Source organism: Aethalodelphis obliquidens, unplaced genomic scaffold, assembly GCF_003676395.1.
Source record: "Aethalodelphis obliquidens isolate GAN/ISIS:26980383/991018 unplaced genomic scaffold, ASM367639v1 scaffold39, whole genome shotgun sequence".
In the NCBI taxonomy this organism is placed as follows: Eukaryota; Metazoa; Chordata; class Mammalia; order Artiodactyla; family Delphinidae; genus Aethalodelphis; species Aethalodelphis obliquidens.
This window is the reverse complement of record NW_020837983.1, coordinates 10,211,773-10,239,626: the sequence shown is the minus strand read 5'-3', so window position 1 is coordinate 10,239,626 and position 27,854 is coordinate 10,211,773. Positions and strand designations below refer to the sequence as shown.

At 39.3% G+C, this 27,854-nt stretch overlaps 1 protein-coding gene across 1 annotated transcript in view; it reads left to right on the top strand.

The window, feature by feature from the left end:
- The first annotated feature begins 18,503 nt into the window (after positions 1 to 18,503).
- The window catches only part of RGS22 (regulator of G protein signaling 22), a 150,555-nt gene continuing 141,204 nt past the window's right edge, over positions 18,504 to 27,854 (top strand). Inside the window, exon 1 of the mRNA XM_027131353.1 lies at positions 18,504 to 18,644. Within this exon, the coding sequence (XP_026987154.1) occupies positions 18,504 to 18,644 (141 nt within the window). The remainder of the gene's footprint in view (positions 18,645 to 27,854) is intronic.

Below are 27,854 nucleotides of genomic sequence, written 5' to 3'. Positions count from 1 at the left end.
ATGATTTCTTAAATTGATTTTAAAAGTGTAATCTAATCAATAGATTTGTTTGGTCTACTCACTCTTTTAGCTGATTTTTCTTTAACTAGTTAGGGTGTAATGCAAGGAATACTAGGCCAGGAATCAAAAAGCCTGGGTTGGTATCCTGAACTACTTACTAGCTGTGCCCTTATGCAAGTCACTTATTGATTCTGAGTATATTTCTTTAACTATAAATAAGGGAAGTTAAAAGAAATGATGTATTGTGAAATTACCCTGTTAACACCAATCAGTGTTACTACACGTTTGGCTGTATGTGAATACAATAAAGTGAAATAACATTTGTGGGGAGAGAGCATATGATCTTGATATCATTAACACTATGCTGAATGAAACTGTAAAGTCAACCTCTAACCTGCTTGTGAAAATTGTTTGGTTGGAAAAAAAATTCAACAAACAATTAATTGAGCATTTGCTATGTCCAGGCACTGTTCTAAGTCCTTTACATGAGTTAACTCATTTATTCCTCAAAGCAACTCTATAATGCAGTTATCATTCCTTTTTTTTATCAGGAAACCAAGAATCAGGTTAAATAATCTAAAATCACACAGATAGCAAGTGTGGGGAGCCAGGATTCTAGCAGAGGTAGTCTGCCACTTGTATGTGACAAAACTCTTTGCAGAACCCTTGTTGATAAATTCAAGATGCATATAATTACCATGTCTTTAATGGAAGATTGTTTTGCCATTTAAGAAAAATCTTTTGGTATACCAGGAAAAAAATTCTAAGTTAGAACAATTATGCCTGAATAGAGTAGTTCCTTAGCTCATGAGTGGCTTAAACAACTATCTCATTTGATAAACTAAATGAACTGCATGAATACAATTATCTTGAGAACTCAGTTCCAGAGGAAGGCCACTGGTTCCATCCCAAGGTCTGTGTAATCTAAAGATACAAGGCATGAAGACAAGAATAAGTATTACCACATTCCAGTAATGACTACATTCTTATAGGTTCTGATTATTGTGTGAGAGTAAGTAAGAAGAAGCAGCTCACCGATCATTTCTTGATGGGACTACTCAGTTCCCAAGAAGATTCCAAAACAAGAAGGATGATTAAATTTGGCACTTTATTCTTCTGTTTCACTTCTTAATGAAGACATTAGGAAAATAATTAGTATTAATTCTGGGGAAAACCAATAAATTCTTTACCTTCTACTGATTTAGGATAACAGTCTCTGTCGTTTCCCCCTATTGTGTGCCCCCCTTGCAGCCTTGCTAGCAAGTGGGCAAGAATATTCTATTTGACTTCTACTTGATTCCAGGAATGACGGATATGTTTTTATTTTGACCCCCTAGTTTGGAAAAAAATGGTGATAAACTTGTGGTAAGTCATATAAAGTGAAACAACACTTTAAGAGCTATCTGATTATGTTATTATAGCATTTCTACGGGCGAAAATAATAGATTTTAAAATCTATTCCAGCTATTTTAAAGGCTTAATAAGGTCTTATGGAATTCTTATCAATAATTTAATGGTAGAAGTACTACTGAGAAAACTTTTTTTTTTTTTTTTTGCTGTACGCGGGCCTCTCACTGTTGTGGCCTCTCCCGTTGCGGAGCACAGGCTCCAGACGCGCAGGCTCAGCGGCCATGGCTCATGGCTGAGCCCAGCCGCTCAGCGCCGGACCGGGGCACGAACACGTGTCCCCTGCATCGGCAGGCGGACTCTTAACCACTGCGCCACCAGGGAAGCCCGAGAAAACATTTTTGATACTTATGTAGCACTGCGTAAAGCTAAGTTTTTTAAATTACCTTTCCTCAATTTACGACACAAAGCAAAACCGTCAAAAATTTATGACTGAAAAAACTACTGAACATTTCTACATTTGATCTCTTATGTTCCTGGTTTGCATTAAGTTACTTATATGGATTTATTTTAAATTGTGTCTCTTAAAAATAGTATAATATATTAAAAGATGGAAATAAAATACCCATTATTGTTTCTGTGTGGAGGAGGGTAAATATTTCAAAGCTCACACTAAACATTCCACAAGGGGGCACCAAAGACTCATTTATGGTGATTTTGGCTCACCTTCAAAAAAAAGTAAATTTAGCTTTTATATATTTGATATTGATGTGGTGTGACACTGCCAGATAGGGGAAATGTTCCTTGACTTAATTTTTAAAGGGTATATAGAATAAATTTTGGTAATAGTTATTACTAAGAGTTGGTAATTAAAATACTTTAGCTGACTTGCAAGAGTGTACTGTTTTCCGGGATGACTTTTAGCAGAACACCTTGTTGGCGGCTGGGTCCGTAACTTGGCCATCTGTGTTCTCTTGCCCAATGGCTCTGCCATGCTGGCTCCTTCATCACAGACTGTGGAGCCAGAGGAGTGGAAGGAGCAGTAGAAACATGGAGGTGAGTGCTGATTATGAATGCTGATGGCATGCTACCAATTTTTTCCCTCTGGAATTCTCATTTCTGCAGAAAGATGGTGCTGGTTCAGGTCATAATCACATCCTGCCTAGATTCTGCTCAATGCCTCCTAACAGGTCTCTTTGCTTCTACTTTCTGCCCATCTGACTCTGTCCGAGTGTCCATTGCCAGGTTATTTGTACTAAAACATGGCTCCAATTATGTTGCTTCCTATTAAAGATGTGGCAGAATTTAGGATCTCCTAATGGTCCTAACTTTCTAGCAATCTCTCCCACCATTCCACTCTGTACACTTTCTTCCAGCCAAACCAGACTCCCTTACTGTTTTCTAAACTCCCCCTGTGCTTTCTCCTGCTTCTTCTCTCTCTTGCCACTCTAAATCCCATCAAATCCAGCTAATCCTTAGTTTCTTTCCATGAATCATTTTTTTTTTTAACATCTTTACTGGAGTATAATTGCTTTACAAGTGTGTTAGTTTCTGCTTTATAACAAAGTGAATCAGCTATACATATACATATATCCCCATATCTCTTAAACCAAACAAATAAGAAACCCACTCATTGTGCGTGGTGACATTGGTCTGCACCTTGCTTTTTCCTTATCTATCTCTTTTCCTTATCTATCACTGATACAGAGCTGCCTCATTCTTTTCACTAGCTGCCTGTGGTTGTACCATAATAGAACCCAAACCCGTCCAGATGGACAAATAGGTTGTTACTGAGCTTTCAGTCTTTGTTTTCTTTTTTAAAAATTTTTTAATTTATTTTTTTATACAGCAGGTTCTTATTAGTCATCAATTTTATACACATCAGTGTATACATGTCAATCCCAATCACCCAATTCATCACAACACAACCCCAACCCCCGCTGCTTTCCCCCCTTGGTGTCCATACGTTTGTTCTCTACATCTGTGTCTCAATTTCGGCTCTGCAAACCTGTTAATCTGTACAATTTTTCTTTTTTTTTGGAATTTTCAACATTTATTTATTTTTTACATCTTTATTGGAGTATAATTACTTTACAATGGTGTGTTAGTTTCTGCTTTATAACAAAGTGAATCAATTATACATATACATATGTTCCCATATCTCTTCCCTCTTGCATCTCCCTCCCTCCCACCCCTCTAGGTGGTCACAAAGCACCGAGCTGATCTCCCTGTGCTGTGCGGCTGCTTCCCACTACCTATCTATTTTACATTTGGTAGTGTATATATGTCCATGACACTCTCTCTCTTTGTCCCAGCTTCCCCTTCCCCCACCCCATATCCTCAAGTCCATTCTCTAGTAGGTCTGTGTCTTTATTCCTGTCTTACCCCTAGGTTCTTCATGACCTTTTCTTCCTTAAATTCCATATACATGTGTTAGCATACGGTATTTGTCTTTCTCTTTCTGACTTACTTCACTCTGTATGACAGACTCTAGGTCCATCCACCTCATTACAAATAGCTCAATTTCGTTTCTTTTTATGGTTGAGTAATATTCCATTGTATATATGTGCCACATCTTCTTTATCCCTTCATCCGATGATGGACACTTAGGTTGTTTCCATCTCCTGGCTATTGTAAATAGAGCTGCAATGAACATTTTGGTACATGACTCTTTTTTGAATTATGGTTTTCTCAGGGCATATGCCCAGTAGTGGGATTGCTGGGTCATATGTTAGTTCTATTTGTAGTTTTTAAGGAACCGCCATACTGTTCTCCATAGTGGCTGTACCAATTCACATTCCCACCAGCAGAGCAAGAGTGTTCCCTTTTCTCCACACCCTCTCCTGCATTTATTGTTTCTAGATTTTTTGATGATGGCCATTCTGACTGGTGTGAGATGATATCTCATTGTAGTTTTGATTTGCATTTCTCTAATGATTAATGATGTTGAGCATTCTTTCATGTGTTTGTTGGCAGTCTGTATATCTTCTTTGGAGAAATGTCTATTTAGGTCTTCTGCCCATTTTTGGATTGGGTTGTTTGTTTTTTTGTTATTGAGCTGCATGAGCTGCTTGTAAATTTTGGAGATTAATCCTTTGTCAGTTGCTTCATTTGCAAATATTTTCTCCCATTCTGAGGGTTGTCTTTTGGTCTTGTTTATGTTTTCCTTTGCTGTGCAAAAGCTTTGAAGTTTCATTAGGTCCCATTTGTTTATTTTTGCTTTTATTTCCATTTCTCTAGGAGGTGGGTCAAAAAGGATCTTGCTGTGATTTATGTCACAGAGTGCTCTGCCTATGTTTTCCTCTAAGAGTTTTATAGTGTCCGGACCTACGCTTGGGTCTCTAAACCATTTTGAGTTTATTTTTGTGTATGGTGTTAGGGAGTGTTCTAATTTCATTCTTTTACATGTAGCTGTCCAGTTTTCCAAGCACCACTTATTGAAGAGACTGTCTTTTCTCCATTGTATATCCTGGCCTCCTTTGTCATAGATTAGTTGACCATAGGTGCATGGGTTTGCCTCTGGGCTTTCTATCTTGTTCCATTCATCTATGGTTCTGTTTTTGTGCCAGTACCATATTGTCTTGATTACTGTAGCTTTGTAGTATAGCCTGAAGTCAGGGAGCCTGATTCCTCCAGCTGCATTTTTCTTTCTCAAGATTTCCTTGGCTATTTGGGGTCTTTTGTGTTTCCATACAAATTGTGAAATTTTTTGTTCTACTTCTGTGAAAAATGCCACTGGTAGTTTGATAGGGATTGCATGGAATCTGTAGATTGCTTTGGGTAGTATAGTCATTTTCACAATATTGATTCTTCCAATCCAAGAACATGGTATATCTCTCCAATTGTTTGTATCATCTTTAATTTCTTTCATCAGTGTCTTATAGTTTTCTGCATACAGATCTTTTGTCTCCCTAGGTAGGTTTATTCCTAGGTATTTTATTCTTTTTGTTGCCATGGTAAATGGGAGTGTTTCCTTAATTTCTCTTTCAGATTTTTCATCACTGGTGTATAGGAATGCAAAAGATTTCTGTGCATTAATTTTGTATCCTGCAACTTTACCAAATTCATTGATTAGCTCTAGTAGTTTTCTGGTGGCATCTTTAGGATTCTCTATGTATAGTATCATATCATCTGCAAACAGTGACAGTTTTACTCATTGTTTTCCGATTTGTATTCCTTTTATTTCTTTTTCTTGTCTGATTGCCATGGCTAGGACTACCAAAACTATGTTGAATAATAGTGGTGAGAGTGGACATCCTTGTCTCGTTCCTGATCTTAGAGGAAATGCTTTCAGTTTTTCACCATTGAGAATGATGTTGTTTGCTGTGGGTTTGTCGTATATGGCCTTTATTATGTTGAGATAGGTTCCATCTATGCCCACATTCTGGAGAGTTTTTATCATAAATGGGTGTTGAATTTTGTCAAAAGCTTTCTCTGCATCTATTGAGATGATCATATGGTTTTTCTTCTTCAATTTGTTAATATGGTGTATCACATTGATTGATTTGCATATACTGAAGAATCCTTGCATCCCTGGGATAAATCCCTCTTGATCATGGTGTATGATCCTTTTAATGTGTTGTTGGATTCTGTTGCTAGTATTTTGTTGATGATTTTTGTACCTATATTCATCAGTGATATTGGTCTGTAATTTTCTTTTTTGTAGTATCTTTGTCTGGTTTTGGTATCAAGGTGATGGTGGCCTCATAGAATGAGTTTGGGAGTGTTCCTCCCTCCGCAATTTTTTGGAAGACTTTGAGAAGGATGGGTGTTGGCTCTTCTCTAAATGTTTGACAGAATTCACCTGTGAAGCCATCTGGTCCTGGACTTTTGTTTGTTGGAAGATTTTTAATCACAGTTTTAATTTCATTACTTATGATTGGTCTGTTCTTATTTTCTGTTTCTTCCTGGTTCAGTCTTGGAAGGTTATACCTTAGTCTCTTAGACTTTCTTCATTTCTTTTCATTCTTCTTTATTCTGTTCCACAGCAGTGAATTCCACCATTCTGTCTTCCAGGTCACTTAGCCGTTCTTCTGCCTCAGTTATTCTGCTATTGATTCCTTCTAGTATAGTTTTAATTTCAGTTATTTTATTGTTCATCTCTGTTTGTTTCTTTAATTCTTCTAGGTCTTTGTTAAACATTTCTTGCATCTTCTCGATCTTTGCCTCCGTTGTTTTTCTGAAGTCCTGGATGACCTTCACTCTCATTATTCTGAATTCTTTTTCTGGAGCATTGCCTATCTCCACTTCATTTAATTGTTTTTCTGGGGTTTTATCTTGTTCCTTCATCTGGTACATTGCCCACTGCCTTTTCATCTTATCTGTCTTTCTGTGAATGTGGTTTTTGTTCCACAGGCTGCAGGATTGTAGTTCTTGCTTCTGCTGTATGCCCTCTGGTGTATGAGGCTACGTGAGAGGCTTGTGCAAGATTCCTGATGGGAGGGACTGGTGGAGGGTAGAGCTGACTGTTGCTGTCGTGGGTAGAGCTCAGTAAAACTTTAATCCGCTTGACTGATGATGGTTGGGGCTGGGTTCCCTGCCTGTTGGTTGTTTGGCCTGAGGCAACCCAACAGTGGAACCTACCTGGGCTCGTTGGTGGGGCTAATGGCAGACTCTGCGAGGGCTCATGCCAAGAAGTACTTCCCAGAACTTCTGCTGCCAGTGTCCTTGTCCCCACGGTGAGCCACAGCCACCCCCGGCCTCTGCAGGAGACCCTCCAACACTAGCAGGTAGGTCTGGTTCAGTCTCCCCTGGGGTCACTGCTCCTTCCCCTGGGTCCCGATGCGCACACTACTTTGTGTGTGCCCTCCAAGAGTGGAGTCTCTGTTTTCCCCAATCCTGTCGAAGTCCTGCAATCAAATCCCATTAGGCTTCAAAGTCTGATTCTCTAGGAATTCCTCCTCCCGTTGCCAGACCCCTAGTTTGGGAAGCCTGATGTGGGGCTCAGAACCTTCACTCCAGTGGGTGAACTTCTGTGGTATAAGTGGTCTCCAGTCTGTGAGTCACCCACCCAGCAGTAATGGGATTTGATTTTACTGTGATTGCGCCCCTCCTACCTTCTCATTGTGGCTTCTCCTTTGTCTTTGGATGTGGGGTATCTCTTTTGGTGAGTTCAGTGTCTTCCTGTCGATGACTGTCCAGCAGCTAGTTGTGATTCTGGTGTTCTCGCAAGAGGCAGTGAGAGCACGTCCTTCTACTCCACTATCTAGGTTCAGGGCTCCCATGAATCATTTTCTGATCTCTCCAACAAGACAAAATTCTTACCTTCTTTGAATCTAGTGGTTTTTTTTTAATTTAATTAATTTATTTATTTACTTATTTTTGGCTGTGTTGGGTCTTCGTTTCTGTGTGTGGGCTTTCTCTAGTTGCAGCAAGCAAGGGCCACTCTTCATCGCGGTGCATGGGCCTCTCACTGTCGTGGCCTCTCTTGTTGTGGAGCATAAGCTCCAGACATGCAGGCTCAGTAGTTGTGGCTCACGGGCGTAGTTCTCCGCGGCATGTGGGATCCTCCCAGACCAGGGCTCGAACCAGTGTCCCCTGCATTGGCAGGAAGATTCTCAACCACTGCACCACCAGGGAAGGCGAGATCTAGTGTTTATTCATACCTTTCTTACGGTATTTATGGCATGTTTTATTTGTATTAAATTCTTGTTTTCCACCATTAGCAAGTTCCTTAAAAGCAGAATTGTTTTATTCACCTCTCTGCCTCATTTAGCAGAATGTCTTGTGCACGATAGACGATGCAGCAAGTATTAATTGAATTGCTGAATTAATAATGATTATCACGATATGATAATGAATCATATGATAATGATATATAATAGTTATGATGAATGAGAATTAAGATATGCATGCATGTATATGTATATACATACACATATGTTAGGTGTTTAAGGGCAGAGGATTTTGGCCTTTAGGGTTGAAATATGCATCACTTTATGATTAAGTGGTATATTACTACATGCAGAAAGTAAACAATACATTCCAATTTTTATGGGCTAGGGTGGCAAAGATATTTAATTTTTTTGTGTGTTGTTATTCAAGAGAGGGAAGTATATGTTCAAAACACAGTACTTAAAAAAACTATTTATTTATTTATTTATTTTTGGCTGCGTCGGGTCTTCATTGCTGCATGCAGGCTTTCTTTACTTTTTATTTATTTATTTATTTTCCCAGGCTTTCTTTAGTTGCAATGAGCAGGGGCTACTCTTCTTTGCGGTGTGCGGGCTTCTTATTGTGGTGGCTTCTCTTGTTGCGGAGCACGGGCTCTAGGCATGCGGGCTTCAGTAGTTGTGGCATGTGAGCTCAGTAGTTGTGGCTCACGGGCTCTAGAGTGCAGGCTCAGTAGTTGTGGCACATGGGCTTAGTTGCTCCACGCCATGTGGGATCTTCCCAGATCAGGGCTCAAACCCGTGTCCTCTGCATTGTCAGGTGGGTTCTTAACCACTGTGCCACCAGGGAAGCCCTATAGTACTTGTTTTAAAGGAAAAAAGTATTTTATTTCTTTTTTTTCTCCAGCTTTGTTGGGGTAGAATTGACATATAACATCATGTAAGTTTAAGTTGTACAACATGTTATTTTGATACACTTATATATTGCAAAATGATTACCACCATACTATTAGCTAACATCTCCATCTCATCACATAATTACTACTTCTTTTTTTGTTGGTGAGAACATTTAAGATTTACTCTCTTAGCAACTTTCTTTTTTTAAAAAATTAATTAATTAACTTATGTTTTATTTTTGGCTGCATTGGGTCTTTGTTGCTGCACGCAGGCTTTCTCTAGCTGCGGCGAGTGGGGGCTACTCTTTGTTGCTGTGCGTGGGCTTCTCATTGTGGTGGCTTCTCTTGTCGTGGAGCACGGGCTCTCGGCGCATGGGCTTCAGTAGTTGTGGCACTCAGGCTCAGTAGTTGTGGCTCGCGAGCTCTAGAGTGCAGGCTCAGTAGTTGTGGCGCACGGGCTCAGTTGCTCCACGGTGTGTGGGATCTTCCCGGATCAGGGCTCAAACCTGTGTCCCCTGCATTGGCAGGTGGATTTTTAACCACTGAGCCACCAGGGAAGTCCCTATTAGCAACTTTCAAGTATATAATACAGTATTATTAGCTATAATCACCATGCTGTACATTAGATCCCCAGAACTTGTTAATCTTAGATTAACTGAATGTAATTTTATTTCTTTAATGTTTTCATGTGTTTTGGTAAATATTAATGACTTGAAGCTTATTTGGGTGTCACCTGAGGAGAGCTGAATGATCTTATATGTTTAAAATAAATATTTTAATAAAAATAAAGTCATGGGTTAAGAAAAATTATGATCTGGGTGATCTTATTGAAGTACACATCTTGAGTGTGTCTCTCATTTGTTTAAAATCTTAATTGAATTGATGAATTAATAATAATTGGTTACCATATAAGATAAATTTTATCCAAATCTGTTTTCTTTTTCAGCTGATATCAAATAAATTTATCCAAATCTCAGTTTACTCTTTAAGCTGATATGCTAGAGTACTTCGAATATAGTTGTTTGCTTTTGAGAGGGTTGAAACTGAGCCACTGCCCCTTTCATACTCCCTTTGCTCCAGCCCTCTAACCAGTATCCCTCTCCCATGGCAATGCTGCTTTCTCCTTCAGATTGTCATTCTCTCTCTTCCCCTCTGCCTCACTCCTGTTTGCCTTTTAAAACTCTGCTCAGTGGACACCAGGGCTGATCACCTTCCCCCCACTCCCTGGCTGGTTATGTCACTCTCTGGAGACCCTTTGTATCTGTGTTCTCACAGCATTTATCAGAACTTTTATGTTTCCTTGTTAGCCAGTGAAGTCCTCTGACCTGTGTCTGAGTCCCCAGTACTTAGTCTAGTCCCTAAGCACCGAATAGAAGTTCACTGTTTGCCAAAAGTCTTCCGTGCCACCTCTCCTATGCCTAGCCTGGGTTAGGTATACATGGGATGCCCTGGGGCGCAGAGAGCGGGAGCTCTGTGTCATTGTTGAAAACGAGGGGCTGTCAAGACTGCTGTCATGAAAGGCCTCTTTTTCCCTTATTCTCTGCTGCCGGGGAAATGTACACCTGCTGCCACTCTCCTTTTGTACTGACACAGAGGATAATCTGCACTCATTTTCAAGTTACTTTGTAAGTGCTTTTGAATTGTTTCATGAGGAGTGTAAATGTGCCAAGGGCAGGGGCTGTTCTTTCTTACCACTCTCTAGTGCTCTAGAGTCTACTAGTATAATCAGAGACACAGTAAATGTAGACTAAATGGGCTGTGGAATCCTGAGACAGTGACCTCAGTTTGAAATATTTATAGATCTTTATTGTTGGTGGCTAATTTTTAATTTGGCCAGGAAGTGAACCATGTATATTACAGACATTATCTCATTATATTAAGAGCAATGCTATGAGAGTGGTACCATTATTATTTTCTTTTTTTTCCCCTTTCAGATAAGGCTTAGAAGAGTTTAAAATTGTGTTCATCCCCACTAGTGAATTTAGGGCTGAGGTAAAAATGATGGCTGTTTGACTCCAGATATTTGGACTTGACTTTCTGCCTGCTCATACTAACCTGAGTAGTATCCCTCTCCTATGGCAGCAAACCTTTGGTTCTCCTGCTCCCTGATTATTAGAGAATCACTTGCTGTTGGTTTGGTTTCAGGTAAGGAGATAGGAAATTCAAGCTAATGGACATTTTATTTTTCCTGATCACTGATGCCTGACTGGCAGATCAAAAATTAAGATCGGGCTTCCCTGGTGGCGCAGTGGTTGAGAGTCTGCCTGACGATCCAGGGGACACGGGTTCGTGCCTCGGTCCGGGAAGATCCCACATGTCGCGGAGAGGCTGGGCCCATGAGCCATGGCCGCTGAGCCTGCGCGTCCGGAGCCTGTGCTCCGCAACGGGAGAGGCCACAACAGTGAAAGGCCCGTGTACCACACACACACACACAAAAATTAAGATCTTCCAGCAATCCCACTCCTGGGCATATATCCAGAAAAGAGGAAAGCTCTAATTTGAAAAGATAATGCACCCCAATGTTCATAGTGGCACTATTTACAATAGCCAAAACATGGAAGCAACCTAAGTATCCATCAACAGATGACTGTATAAAGAAGATGTGGTATACACACACACACACACACACACACACACACACACACACAATGGAATATTACTCAGCCATAAAAAAGAATGAAATAATGCCATTTGCAGCAATATGGATGGACCTAGAGATGATCATACTAAGTGAAATAAGTCAGACAAAGACAAGTATTATATGATATGTGGAATCTAAAAAACAGTACAAATGAACTTATTTACAAAACAGAAACAGACTCACAGACATAGAAAACAAACTTTTGGTTACCAAAGGGGAAGGGGGGGAGGGATAATTTGGGAGTATGGGATGCACACTACCATATATAAAATAGATAAACAAGAAGGATTTACTGTATAGCACAGGGAGCTATATTCAGTGTCTTGTAATAAACTATAATGGAAAAGAATAAAATATATGTATAGACACATATATGTATAACCGAATCACTTTGCCATACACCTGAAACTAATGCAATACTGTAAATTAACTATACTTCAATTTTTAAAAATTAAGAGATCTTTTATTTTGACCAATCTACTAATGTTCTTTATAACTTTTTTAAAAAGACTTTTTTAGAGCAGTTTTAGGTTCACAGCAAAATTAAGAGGAAGTTACAGAGATTTCCCATAGACTCCCTGTCCCCACACTTGCATAGCCACCCCATTATCAACATCCCCACCAGAGCGGTACATTTGCTGTAATCATTTGATGAATCTACATATACCATTATAATCACCCAAAGTCCATAGTTTACCTTAGGTAGGGTTCACTCTTGGTGGTGTACATTCTATGGGTTTGGACAAATGTATAATGACTTGTATCCACCATTATAGTATCATACAGAGTAGTGCCACTGCCCTAAAAATCCTCGGTGCTCTGCCTATTCACCTCTCTCTCCACTAACCTCTGGCAACCACCCATCTTTTTACTGTCTCCATAGTTTTCCCGTTTCCAGAATGTCATGTAGTTGGAATCATACGGTAGGTAATCTTTTTCAGGTTGGCTTTTTACTTAGTAATGTGCATTTAAGGTACTTCCATGTTTTTTTGTGGCTTGATAGCTCATTTCTTTTTAGCACTGAGTAATATTCCATTGTCTGCATGTACCAGAGTTTATCTATCTACCGAAGGGCATCTTAGTTGCTTCCAAGTTTTGCCAGTTATGAATAAAGCTGCTATAAACATCCATGTGAAGGTTTTTGTGTGGACATAAGTTTTCAACTCCTTTGGGTAAATACCAAGGAGCACAATTGTTGGATCATATGGTAAGAGTATGTTTAGTTTTATAAGAAAACACCAAACTGTCTTCCAAAGTGGCTATAACATTTTGCCATCTCACCAGCAATGTTGTGGTTAGTTCCTGTTGGTCCACATCCTCACCAGCACTTGGTGTTGTCAGTGTTTGGATTTTGACCTTTTGAAAAGGTCTGTAGTGGTATCTTATTGTTGTTTTATTTTATAACTTCCAATAATAAAATCTTTATTTCTTCATTAAATATAATTCACTAATTTAACACATATTTATTGAGCATTTACTATATCATGGCAGGTTTTGTTCTAGGTGCTGGGCCTGCAGGAGAGCCCCACACAGGTCCAAAAATCCCTTAGAGCTCAAATTCATTTTTAAGAAAAAGTAGAGGAGGGGAGAAAAAAAAGGAGGAGAAAAAGAAAAAAATAATGTATTCTCTATTTGTAAAAATTACAAAACCCTAGAGCAATATTAGAGTTTTAAAACTTTAGGGAAGCATTAAAAAACTGAATTATCTCATCAGTTTGTCAAAGAAACAAAGTAATGTAATGGAATATATTAACAATTAGAATAAATCTAAACCAGCAGGTCCAGAGGGTAGTTATCTTGAATAAGTTAAGAAATTGCCTAATGAATGTATTAAACTAATTATGTTCCTTCTTCAAAAAATTATTAAACTGTTAAATGAAAAAATTAAAAAAAGAATGCTGTTTTCTAGTTAAATGTGATACGGAGTATATGTAGTTGTTATCCAGTATTGATATGTAATTTCACAAAAAGGAAAGAATCAGTGATTATCAAAAAGAAAATGTAAAGAAACAATATGTAAATGTTACAACTGCCACAACTGCAGTTATTTTAGGGATTGGAATGGGGGATGGTATTGTATATCATCAGATGTTGAGTTGCCATCCAGCTCCTAGGAAAAACATTCTACTGCATTATCCTGTCATTTTGATTCATTTATTCATGAATAAAAATGATTCATGTAAAAATTAAGGATATAGTTTAGCTATGTGGAAATAAGTGAAAACAACCAAAATGAGAACAAGCAAAGGCTATTTATTCAGAGCTTGTTTTAGCAAAGGAGTCAGCCTCCATCATTTGCATGTGGCAGTGGCTCAAAGGCAGGCAAGAGAGTGGGAAAGCTGTATAGCGAAAAGAAGGGAGAACTTCTGGTATGCTCTGATTGGAGTTTGTTAACAGGGGAAGCTGGAAGTGGGCTATCTAGAGTCCAACAGGCATCCTATGTTACTAGTTAGGGAAGCATATTTGGTTTTCTCTGATTCGTCCTGAGTTGGAAGTGAGGGCAAAAATGAGAGAAACTGGCAGCTATTGAAGAAGTCCTGACCATTTGGGGCTTATTGCTACAGAAGTTGTGGCTTGGCTTCCCAGGCTGGTTGCTACAGAGGTTATTAAAGTTCTGTTGTCATATATGGTCTGGCCATTGTCCATTTGTACAGTCAGACTTTCTATTAAATATCCCATTACTATCAAAAATTAAAATCACAATGGTAATATGAATTTCATCCCGTTGATGCTATTCCTGTTCACATTTAGAAAGGTTTGGAACTAGGCTTAAGTTTGACTCTACCACACCAAACCCAAGGAAGGACCAATATGTTTAAATCACTAAACAGGTAGGATGCCTGAAAAATCTGCTCTTGATTGTCAAGGAGATATATACACATACACTACAGTCTCTCCAGCAGTACCTGTGAGAATCGTTGGATAAATCCCTGTAGCTTCTCACCATGAGTAGGCTACAAAGAGTAGCCCTCATGCAAATTAATCCTTGCAATTCAGATCAGCCCTTGTGACTTTTGGTTTAGGATTCATATTTGGAGACCTGATCATTTTTCTTTGTCTACAGCACCTTTACATGATATCACTCCTGTCCTGTTCCGCAGTTGCATCACAGTTTTATGCTCTCCAAGATTCCCCCCAATTGACTTTAGGTGTACTACAAAGTCTATGTTTTAGTAAGTCTATCCCAAATACATCCTTCAAATTCTCTACTAATATGTCCAGAGTCAGAAGAGAATAAACAAAAACTTAATTCCATTTATGTAGATATAGGTCTTATTACAAACTTGTGGTTTTGAACTGCCTAGGTTTTCAACAATGGTATAGACTAGTAGTAAAAAAAAAAAAAAAAAAAGGCCTTTTTGGAAATACTAGCTAGTTTGGGGAGCAGAAACATAATAAAATGTGTTAAAAGTAAGTAAAACACAGTCATCTGGGGAATACAAATTAAAACCACAAAGAGATACCACTTCACACCCAGTAGGATGGCTAGAATCAAAAAGACAGATGATAACAAGTGTGAGTGAAGCTGTGGTAAAATCAGAACCCTCATCCACTGCTGGTGGTAATATAAGATGGTACAGCCAATTTGGAAAATAGTCTTGTAGTTCCTTAAAAATTAAACAGGGTTGCCAAACAAACATAGAATTACCACATTACCTAGCAATTTCACTCCTAGGTATATATCCAGGAGAAATGAAAACATGTCCACACAAAGACCTGTACATAAACGCTCATAGCAGCATTATTCATAATAGCTAAAAAGTAGAAATAATCCAAATGACTATCAACTGATGAATGGACAAATTGTGGCATAGCCATACAATTGAATATTATTCAGCAACAAAAAGGAATGAAGAACTGATTCATGCCACAACATGGATGAATCTTGAAAACATTATGCTAAGTGAAAGAAACCTGTCACAAAAGACCAACATGTGGTGTGATTCCATTTATACGAAATGTCCAGAATAGGCAAATATATAGAGACAGAAGGTAGATTAGTGGGTGCACAGGGTTTGGGTGGGGACGGGATAATAGGGGTGACAGCTAAGAGTATGAGGTTTCTTTGAGGTGATGAAAATGTTCTAAAATTGATTGTGGTGATGGTTGCACAACTCTGAATATACTAAAAACCACTGAATCATACAGTTTAAATAGGTGAATTTTATGATATGTGAATTCCATCTCAATAAAACTGTTACTAAAAAAAAATCTTCAAAACATTAGAATAGCTTCTTATCTAAGCATTTGGGTTCAAGTAACTGCCTCTATGATTCTTATGCTGTTTTTCTAAATCTCTAATGAGATTATTTTTAGCGAGAAAAGCTGCCTAGCCTGGTTGTTAGAGCAAAGGCTTTGAATGAGACAGGCCTGGATCAGTTGGTGGTTTCAACACTTTCAGGCTTTGCTTGTCTTTGAGCAAATTTTATAGGTCCAAGTCTCAGTTTCTTAAATTGTTGAGGATAATATCAATCTCCCATGGTTATGGTTATTATTAGAGGCCCACAGCATGTGCAATAAGTGTTAGCCACACTTACTGTGAAAACAAATTATTGACTTCTCATCAGTATGGCTACCTAAAACAGGAATTAACATATCTTGTCTGTGAGCAGGGCAGAATGACTGCAATGGAGAGATGTTTCAACAAATATGTACTGAGCAGTGGCACTCAGTAGTGGGTGCTGGGTGGTTAAAAGAACATGAATCTCCTTCACCCCCAGGAGTTTACTGTCTGGTGAGTGGCACCGAGAGTAAAGGGTATCCCTTTAAGACATGAGTTTGTACTAACTACATAGGAGTAAGAGGGAGAGGTCAATGAAAGGAGCTCACGTGAAGGTATTCTGGAGATGACACTCAAGCTGAGTATTGAAGAATGAGAAAATTTAGCCTGATAAAGAAAGGCCAGAAGGGCTTCCCTGGTGACAGAAAAATGGTGCAAGGAAATGCCTGAAAAGCCCGTTTGTATGTCAACTCTTAAATTTGTATCTCCCAAATTCCAGGCTTCTGTATCAACTGCAAACTCAAAATCTTTGCTTTGGATGGCTAATAGGCTTCTTAACCTCTTTCCTACCTGTGTTCCTCTCACAGCTTTCTCCATCTCCAATGATTGCAACTCCATCCTCTCGGCTGCTCATGGCAAAAAACTTGGAATTATTCTCAACTACTTTCATTCCAACATCCACTTTGTCAGGGAATCATCTTGGCCCTACCTTCAAATATACGCAGAATCCATGAGTCCATCTCAAACCTGTTACTCAAACCTGCTACTACCCTGCTCTGAGCCACCCGCTCTTGCCTGCTACTACCTGGCCCATCTGCATTCGCTATACAGCACCCAGAGTGATCATTTTCAAATAAAAGTAAAATCGTGGTACTTCTTTGTTCAAACTCCTATAGCTTGTGTTTCACTCAGAATGAAAGCCAGAGTCCTTACGAGGGCCGACAAAGCCATTGCTGATTTGTTCCCTCACGCATCCCCTTCCTGTTCTCCTCACTAGTCTCCCTTGACTTCATTTGGCCCGCTGATTCTGTTTGGCCAAGGTAGTGGTTTATTGCTTTATTTTTTTGTCTTTGCCTATGTACTGCTGAAGAGGAAATAAATATAACTAAGCAGGTGTTACGGTTTCTTGCAGTACCAGCACCCCTTGTCTTACTCCTTGTTTGCTTAAGCACTCACACACCTGCAGGCCCTAGGAGGCAAATGTGGAGCCACTGAGGGTTTCAAGTAGGTCAGATTTGCAATTGGATAATTTTGCTTTCAGCATGGAGAATGGACTCAAGGGGAACTCCACTGGAAGCAACGGCCGAGAGACAAGTTAGGAAGTATTTTACAACAGTCCAAATGGCAGCCTGTGCTAGGACTCTGGTTGTTAGTGGGAAAGGAGAGAAGATTCCAGATTCCAGAAATACTTCAAGGTAGAATTGGCAGGACCTAGTGCTTGGGTGAATATGGTGTTTCTGGCTTGAGTCACTTGGTGGAAGAAGGTATCGCTTACTGAATATGGGATTTATGTAAGAAGATGAAATTTGAAAATAAGAAATGGGAAAAATGTGAATTTCCCTTTGGACATTTTGATTTGGGAGCATCCAAGAAGAGCTACCACGGGTAGAAACTGGATTTAGGATTCTCAGGTTCAGGGGGAGAGGTCTGGGCTGGAACTCTGAGTTAGCCACGACGTTGCTAGAAACGCTCACTTTTTCCTAATTAGAGGTATTGTTTTTCTTTTTTCAAATTTCACTCTTCACTTAAACTCCTCTATCATAACTTTTCCGGGAACATACACTATGGGCAACCTCAGTATATTGTCCCCTCTTCATGATTCCTTCGGTAATTTTAAAATCTTAGCTATCTTGAGAATTTGGCTGCCCTAACCGATTGGAGGAAAAGTGTGAGGAAAATCTGGTTCCTAAAGCACGTGAATATTTAACTTTTTATACAGGCATTCATAGAACTGAACGCGCTCAAGAGCTGTGTGTGGCGAGTACTCCCCCTCCTTCGGTATCTAGAAAACTCTTCCCTTCCTTCCTCGTCTTCCCAGGACTAGCCAGAGGGCCCTCCATCCCCGCACCCGCTCGGAGCCGGTCTTTTCTTACTTTGGACGGTGTGGGCGGAGCTTGTGCGGGAGCTTGTGCGGGGAGAGCAGGCCTGAGCAGCAGTCACCACAGGCACGAGACCCCAGCTAGTTCGGGCTCTAAGGGCGATGCGTCTCCAGGGCCCTAGCGGTGGCAGCGCCGGGGTCTGGGCGCCCGTCGTTCCACAGCCGTTGGCGGCGGGGCCGGCCCCTGGCCCGAAGGAGGACGGGCGGGGTCAGACAGCGTACCTTCCTCGGCCCCGGGGGGCCCCGAGAGGCGCGTGACTGCCCGCTGCTCGGCGCCCGCATTGTCTCAGCTCCATAGCAACTCGGGCCGGGCGGGGCCACAGCGGCCGGCGTGGTCCGGGGCCGCGCGTCGCTCCGCGTCGTCATCCGTTCCCGCACGGGTGACGGGGGCGCGGGCAGCGGCGGCGGCATGAGCGAGAGGCGGCTCACCGCCGGTAGGTGGGGCGGCCGGGGTCGGTGTCGGGGCCGAGGCTCGTGGGCCGCTGCTCTCGCCCGCGGGGCGGCCCCTCTGCGCACCGCCTCTGGGTTTCCTTCTCTGCCCGTGCGTCCCGTAGCACTGGCTCCAGAGTTCTCTCACCGCATTTTGTAAGGAATTTAACCCCTCACCCTTTTCCCAGTGCTTCGTTGGCCCTGTCCTGTTTTATCTTGCTTAATTCTCCGTTTTGCAGCGGGAGTAATGCAGGCCTCCGTCTATTAAGGTTAACTCCAGGGTCACAGTCAATTAGTGACCAAGCTGAATTCCAGAGGCCTTTCCTTCCCACTTCCACCTTGAATTCCAACTTAAAATTCAGTCCATGTGCAGAAAATGAACAGAGGGCCAAGATTTTACTGAGCTTGCCCACGTATAAAGCTGGGCTAAGTGCTGTCTCAAATTGTTTCATTTACTTTAAAAGGAAATCAGATTTGAGTGAGATAATGTAATATTTTATCTTGTTTCAGAGCCACCAACTATTACAGAAGAAGGATTTGTAAGTACAATTTAGAGGGCTACTTTTTCTTTTCTTGGCTTTTCTAAAAAATAGCAAATCATAGATCATTGAAAAAAAAAGCTGTTTCTTTTCTTCTTTTTGCCAAATGAGTATAATAGAGGCTTCCATTTCATAACAAGGGTGCTGAGTACAAGAATTGCTTATTTTTTAACAGCTACATTTTTAAGAAGGGGCCATCTGACGTTTATGGTGGATGCTATTCATTGTTAAAGTTCTTTTACATAAATGGCCTCATTTAATTTTGCTGAACTTGTTAATGACTCCATGAGAGATAGACTTCATCTCCATGGTTTTATTGTGATGGGGCTGTGCAGTTCCTGGTTACAGTAAACATTAGTAGGTGGCATTGATTGATAATAAGTGGTCTATTTACAGTTGTAATTCCTTTAAAAATGTGCTAAATATGTTCTTAGGTCAGACTTCTGGAGAGTTGAGTAATAATAAGTACTTGGCCAAGTACGTTGTAATTGTTGTCATTTAGGTGAGTGCTATATCTAGGGTGGTGGGCTCTGCTGTGGTTCCCGCAGTGTATTTAAGGAACTTGCCCAAGTTTATACATTAGCTAGGAGGCAGTAGAGCCTCATTCCTACGAAGGTTTGATTCCAGCAGTTCTAACCACTTCTCTAGATTATTTGCTTATGTCCTACAGCACTTATTTCTCTTCTTGGTCAATTATCTTATTTGCTTTTGACTTTTTATTCAACAAACGTGAGCGCCTCTATATTCACAGTGCAGTGCTAGATGCTGAGGATAAGTCTCCAAAAGTTCACAGTCTAGTAGGGGCTATGAGAATGGAGGCTCTCTGCTAGCTTCATTTGCTAGTACTTTCCACTTTCACCCTTCCAGACCTTTGGTCCACCACTGAGAGAGGGAGACCAAAATAGAGGCACGAAGAGTGTGTCAGAAACTCCAACCATCTTCCTGTTGCCTTGGCATCACTCAGTGTAGTGGCATATTTCTTAATCTGCTTCCTGAACTGTTCTTCACATCAGCAGGAGGTAGGTAAGCGTTTCTGGAGATAACCCTTTCCCATACAACTCCAGCACAAACTCTCTGACAAGCACCCAGCGACATGACCCTTTGAGCTGTCTGCTAACCTCTCCAGGTCTTTTCCCAACTTACGGGAACTCATAACATCTTGAAGATTCTATTAGCCACTACACTTTCTCTTGGTTTCTTTGTACCACTGTCTCCCAGTTCTCCCATCTCTCATTTTTATGTCCCTCTTTCTGGCTTCTCTTTCTTCCTTACCCATGAAAGTGTTGACCTTCTTCAGGATTCTCTGGGAGGACTCCTCTTCTCCTCCTATGGCTTCAGCTACTCTTATTTCACAGGACTCCCAAATCTACACATCTCCAGCCCACACACCTCTTATGATGCTAGAACTCTGTATTTATTGGGTTATTGGACACCTACATCATCTGGATGTCCCTGCATCACTTCAGTAGTCTAAACTGAATTAATCACCCCACCCCATTCTATCTTTCTTCCTCTTTTTCTTATTTTGGTTAATGATGCCACTGACCATTCAGTCACCCACATCAGAACCTTTCTTCCCTTTTCTTCACCTCCCACCTGCAGTCATTTAGCAGGTTCCTTTCATAGCCAGATCTTTTTCTCCATCCTCAGCGCTGTCTTATTCAGGCCCTCATCCCTGAGCATGGACTTTGGCAGTAGTCCTCCCAGATATCACTGCCTCCAATATTCCCTGGGCCAACTTCAATTTTCCTTTGCCTAAGGCTTAAAGAGCAGACTCCTGCACGTCAGCTATGCTGGATTACTTGCTGTGGCTTTGCTCTGCCTTTATATTTTTCCTTCTCTCACCAGTCCTACCTTGGCTATCAGATTGCTGTTAACTCTTTAAAAAATTACCATGTTACTCAATTACTCAGAGCTTTATTAATCCTACTGTTTACTGAATGCTGGCTGCATGTTAATATTTAACCTCAAAACAACTCTATTAGGTGGTTATTAACACCCACATTTCACAGATGAGGAAGTCAGTGTTCACAGAGGTAAACTAATTTGGCTTGGGGCCACACATCTAGTAACTGGCAGAGCCACAATGTCAAAAGCCTCCCTTTAGCATTCAAAATCTTTCCTACAACGTTTCAGCCTTCTTTAAACCTTACCTTCCAATACTTTCTATGTGATAAAGACAATGTTCATACCATTTTAGGTTTATAAAGTACTTCCGCATGCCCTCTGCTCCAGCCAAACTGCCCTGCTTGCTTCATTGCCTTTGCTGTTGAGTTTTGTCTCAGTTGCCCTTCCCCATCCATTTCACAGTCTTGCACATGCTTCAAGGTTCAGCTCATCTCCTGCATGAAACCTTTCCAACCTAAAATCATCCAGATTGCCTTTGAGCCCTGTGCAGCTTTCAGTTGTGACCAGTTTGTGACCAGATCCTCAAATTCATATGCTCACCAAGCATTATCTATAGATTATTTAATTCATATATCTTGCACATAATATTTATCTGTTTTTCAGAAGTATAAAAGTATTTTTTTCTCATTAATATTTTTAGAAGAAATTGTGTGACAGAGATCTCTGGTTCCCCAAAATCCATTCTACCATTTTCCATAATACATACCAGACATATTACTGTCCAAAATAATTACAACATTCTCTAGCCTCCCTTGCAGCTAAATGTAACCAAATTCTGCTTACAATGGAATGTAAGCAGAAGTGTTGTGTCATACTTCTGAAAAGCTGATGTTTACAGACATTAAATAACTAACCCCTGGGTCACACAGCTAGTAACTGGTCAGGCCACAATTAGAACCTGTGTCATTCTAACTGTACTACTCAGATAAATGTAAAGGGAGAGAACATGCCCTTCGTCTTGTTTCTTGCTGGCTGAAATGAGGATGTGATCCTGGAGCTGAAGCAGTCATCTTGGATCCTGAGGTAGAAGTGGCATCTTGAGGATGACACAGTCACAAGATCAAAGGAGCCTGGGTTCCTGATATGTTGGGAAGCCAGTCTGCCAGTTCTGAACTGCTTATAATTACATGAGAGAAATAAACTTTTGTGTTATTTAAATAGTGTTATCTTGGTTTTCCATTATTGGCAGCAGAGTCCTATTCTAATATAAAGTGCTTCCATAGTCATAGGCACTTTTTGCTTATTGCATTTTCTCAACCAGTGATCTAAAAACTACAGTGCTATTAAGTATGTCTGCAAAATATTTTAACCCTACATCTTCAAATGAGAGAATAACATTTAGAATAAATCATTTGTTGTCAGGGACACATTGCCTTGTATATATTTTAACTTTTTGTTTGTAAATTTTGCAATTTCTTAACAAAATTGTGAACTCCTGGAGGGCTAGTGTTGTGACTCAGTACACCTTAATATTCCCTATAGTTAATAGCACAATTCCCAGAATATGTTATTAGATGATTGATAAATTAGTGTAATTGCTTCACTTATCAATTTTTTGCAAAGCTTCATTTTATATATATTCTATATTTTCTACTTTAGCATTTTTAAGTAGCATTTTTTCTACTTTAGTGTACTTTGGTCTTTGATAATTTTCTCAGGGAAAATATATACAAAAAGCTTACATATTCAGTTTTCTCATTAGTTCCTTTGGGGATATATTTTTAATTATATAAGCAATGTATAAAAACATTCCTGTAAATAATTCAAATAATAAAAGTGATAAAGTGAATGCTTCTCTTCATTACTTCCCTCAATGCCATACTCTTTTTCATATTCCATAAAAATTGAAATATAAATCTGTCATAGCAAGAATAGTAGAGTTCAGACCGCTTTATGATACATTGAGATTTGATTATGTGTTAGGTATACATTGAGAAAAGTTTAAATTTTAGAGTGACCCCTAAAATTCTTTTTGACTTTAAAATAGAAAATAAATTAGTATTAAAGACTTAAGTACTTGACTCTTTAAATTCAAAATAATATTTTTTTATTGTACCTTAAAAATTGAAACTATGCAGATAGATATGTCACGCTTCAAAAATAGTCTTTGTAGAGTAAAAATTTTGTAGTATACTGATCTATTTTGTTGAAGGATTTCTGATATATAAAACTCACAGTTTCAACTTTAAAAGCAGATGCCATTTAAAAAAGAAAAGAGTGTTTTTTAAAAAAGCAGATGCTCTTTATTTATACCATAAAATTGAGACTGTAGTTTCAAGCAGTATTTTCTGTATTTTACTTGTTAAAAATGGTATTTATTTTTAGTTAATCTTTAGTTTGTTTAAATTCATATTCTGTTATTTGTATAGGGTGAATGAATTTATTATAAACACAGAGCATTTCCCAAGCATGAGGATATTCTCATTATTCTAATGTAATATGCAGAAAAATCCATATGTTCCAGTCCTCATGAACAAGACTGTCTAATTATATGAACATTAATGACCAATTGGTATTTGTCTTTTCATATTGTAAATACGGCTGACTGCACATCAGTTGGTTGAATGAACTGTGAGAGCACACTCGGTTGACACGCTAGGTGGTGTTATGTGGAAGTGGTAGAGGGCAGGGGCAGGTGGATGGAGGTACCATCCTGCTTCCTTGCTCACTTTCTTTTAAGAGGGTGCAGAGTGAGGTGTGAGAAGTGTTTCCAACAAGTCATTCGGAAACAGACTGGTCCTAGAGGTCCTTTGGAAAGTGTAGGCCGTTTGGAATCCTTCCATCTCTGTGGAGTCCAGTTCTCTGGTTGGAATCAAATTCTCTAATGCTTTTTGGAACTGCAGAAAGTGCGTTAGAAGTTCCATCAATATGATAGTCAACGAGTATATTTTTAAGCAACAACTTGCACGTCTCATTGTATTAGGCACTACTGGGGACACATACTGTCTGTCACTATTCCCAAAAGTTGTATACCTTCTGATTGGCGAGGTGGCCTTTAATGAGGACACACAGTTTATATGAATTTTGAGGTTTGAACCAAAAGCACATTTAGAGAAGCTTTCTATCCGTAGGTAAGGTGTGGCATGGGAGAAAAGGTGATAAAGAGTGTGAGATACTCTTTTAAATTAGGATACCAGATTGTAAGAACTTTTGTACAGGGAGAAAGCCTTAGGGTATATTTCGCCAAATGAATTGACTGAAGCCAAGTAGGTATAATTAGACAGTGTGATTGGATAAAAAGGGAATTGAGAGCTTCCTTTACCTTCTCCAGGCCTTTGAGAATTTCCTCCAGGAGAGAGCGTGAGAACAGAAACCAAATGGAAAAGTACCGCTGGGTAGATGCTGATTGTAATATGTGATGATAACCCTTGGTATAAAAGGAAATCCATACTTTTGTTCTTCATTGCTTGAGCCACTCATATTTTCTCCTTCCTTCATAAACTATATTCATAATACAATATACAATTTTGCCATCCCATGAGGATCTGATAAATGGTCTTTTGGCTCTTAAGTTTCCAGAGTGCCTTGGATCTATGCAAGATATACTTTCAACAAGCCACTTTGTGAAGTTTGTTTCCCCTTGTGCTCTCTTTTTGTTTTTCTTTTTTGGCAACATCTCTGCTTTTTATTTTATTGATGTTGCTTTATTAGTGTCTTTCTTAGGTTATCACTCTTTAGGTTTCATGTCCTCAGTATAATCATTCAAGCATTCACTCAACAAAAGTGTAAGCATCTATTATCTGAAGCATTGGGAGTTTTTTTTTTATTGAAGTATAGTTTATTTACAATGATATGTCAGTTTCAGGAGTACAGCAAAGTGATTCAGTTATACATATATATTCTTTTTCAGATTCTTTTAGCATTGGGAATTTTCAAAGTGAGTAAGAAACAGTCTTTTTCCTCCAGAAGTTCACAGTCCAGAGAGTGAGGTATCTAAACACACAATTATAGTCTGAAATGTTAGAAGTTATGATAGGGGAAACATATCATAGTTCTCTTCTTTTGGAGAAGGAAAAAGGATAGATGGGTAAATAAGAGGAGAAAAGATTTTCCAAGTAGAATAATCAGCATGTGCCAAGGTGCAGAACTATTAAAAAAATTGCTATGACTGGAGCATGGTGGTATGAGATGAGGCTAGACAGCTGGGCAGGAACCAAATTGCATTCATCATAAGCCATTTTTTGTGTGTTAGGAAAGGATGGGGGATTGGGAGACAGGTGGAACTCTTGTATTGATTGTGGTGTTGTTAGGAAGATTGATCTATTCTGTAATGGTGATAAGGAGAGATAGGAAGATGAGCTTTGGCATGTTATGGGCAGAAGGGTGAAGCAGAGGTCCCAGGGGTCTGACCATTAGTGCATGGGATCGCAGGGTAGTGGTCAGAAGATTGTCAGATAACCAGGGACTGATTCTAGTTGTGATGGTAATGATTTGGGATCTGTCATTTAGTACACAGGAGGCTAAGAAGGCTGTCCATAGGTGCAGAGAAACATGATATTGTTTCCTTGTACATAAGTCCCCCCATCCCAACATTTTTTTAATGAAAAAAATTTAATCATATAGGAGAGTTAAAAGAACTGTATGGTGAATACCTATATACCCATCACCAAGGTTTCACAGTTATTAGCATTTTGCTACATTTGCTTTTTCATGTTTCTGTCCTTCTGTCCATCACACCATTCGTCTATCAATCCATTTTATTTTTTTATGCATTTCAGAGTATAAGCTGCAGACATTGATATGATACAGATCACCCCTAAATATTTCAGCATTTATATCAAACTAGTGTTCAATATTAGTTTATGGTTCTTATGTTGAGGTAAAATTTATGCACAGGGAAATGGAAAACTTTTGAGTCCCTTTTGACAAATGTATACACCTGTGTAATCCAAACCTCCATGAAATATAGAACATTTCCATAATCTTAGAAAGTTCTTTCATGCCTCCTTCCAGTTGATTCTTCCTCCATTCCCCAAAGACCACTGTCCTATTTTTTCACCATTGGATTATAGATTCAAATTCATATAAATGGAATCATACAGTTTTCTTTTGCGTAAAATTACTTTTGCTCAGCATAATGTTTTTGAGATTCTCCATGTTGTTGCATGATTCTGGCATGTACATAATTTTGTATTGTGGTAAAATATACATAAAATTAAACTTAACATTTTAACCATTTTTTTTTTTTTTTTTTTTGCGGTACGCAGGCCTGTCACTGTCGTGACCTCTCCTGTTGCGGAGCACAGGCTCCGGACGCGCAGGCTCAGTGGCCATGGCTCACGGGCCCAGCCGCTCCGCGGCATGTGGGATCTTCCTGGACCGGGGCATGAACCCGTGTCCCCTGCATCGGCAGGTGGACTCTCAACCACTGCGCCACCAGGGAAGCCCCATTTTAACCATTTTTAAGTGTATGATTTCAATGGCATTAAGCACATTCACATTGTGTAACCATCACCACTATCCATCTCTACAACTTTTTCATCATCCCAAACTGAAACTCTGTACCCTTTAAACAATAACTTCCCATTACCCCTCCTCTAGCCTCCAGTTACCATTATTCTACTTTCTGTCTTTATGGATTTGCCTAGTCTAGGTAACTCATATAAGTGGAATAATACAATATTTGTCCTTCTGCGTACGGCTTATGTCATTTAGCCTGACATTTTCAAGGATCATCCATGTCATTGCATGTATCAGAATTTCATTCCTTTTTAAGGCTGAATAATTGCATTATATATACATACCATATTTTGTTTATACTTTCACACATCAGTGGACATTTGGGTTATTTCCACCTTTTGGCTGTTGTGAATAATGGTGCTAGGAACACAGGTGTACAAATATCTGTATGAGACCCTGCTTTCAGTTCTTCTTATACCCAGAAGTAGATTGCTGGATTATATGGTAATTATATGTTTTGAGGAATTGTGGCTGTACCATTTCACATTCCTGTCAGCAATGCACAAGGGTTTCAATTTCTCCACATTCTCACCAGCACTTGTTATTTTCATTTTTTAAAAAAAAATCATAGCCATCCTAGTAGATGTGAAGTGATATCTTGTTGTGGTTTTGATTTGCATTCTCTTGTTGCTATTGTTGTTGAGTATCTTTTCATGTGCTTATTGACCATTTGTATATCTTCTTTGGAGAAATGTCTATTCAAGTCCTTTTCCCGTTAAAAAATTTGTGGTTTATTATCTTTTTCTAGCTTAGTTCTTTATATATTCTGGATATTAAACCCTTATCAGCTATATGATTTGCAAATATTTTCTTACATTCTGTAGTGTGTCTTTTTACTTTCCTAGTAGAGTCCTTTGATTCAAAAGTTTTTAATTTTCATGAAGTCCCATTTATTTATTTATTTTTTGCTCATGCTTTAGATGTCATATTTAAGAATCCATTGCCAAATCCAAGGTCATGAAGGTTTATCCTTATGTTTTCTTCTAAGTATTTTATAGTTTTAGCCCTGATGTTTAGGTCTTTGATCCATTTTGAGTTAATTTTTGTATATGGTATAAGGGAAAGGTCCAACTTCATTCTTTGGCATGTGGCTATCCAGTTTTCCTAGCACCATTTGTTGAAAAGAATGTCCTTTCTCCACTGGATTGTCATGGCACCTTTGTCGAAAATTATTTGACCGTATATGAGAGGATTTATTTCTGGACTCTTCTATTCCAATGGTCTGTATGTCTGTCTTTATGCCAGTACCACTTTATTTTGATAACTGTAGTTTTGTAGTAAGTATTGAAATCAGGATATATGAATCCTTCAGTTTTTGTTCTTTTTCAATATTATTTTGGATGTTTGCAGTCCCTTGAAATTCATTGTGAATTTTAGGATGGGTTTTTCATTTCTGCAAAAAAAAAAAAAAAAAGGCATTGGGA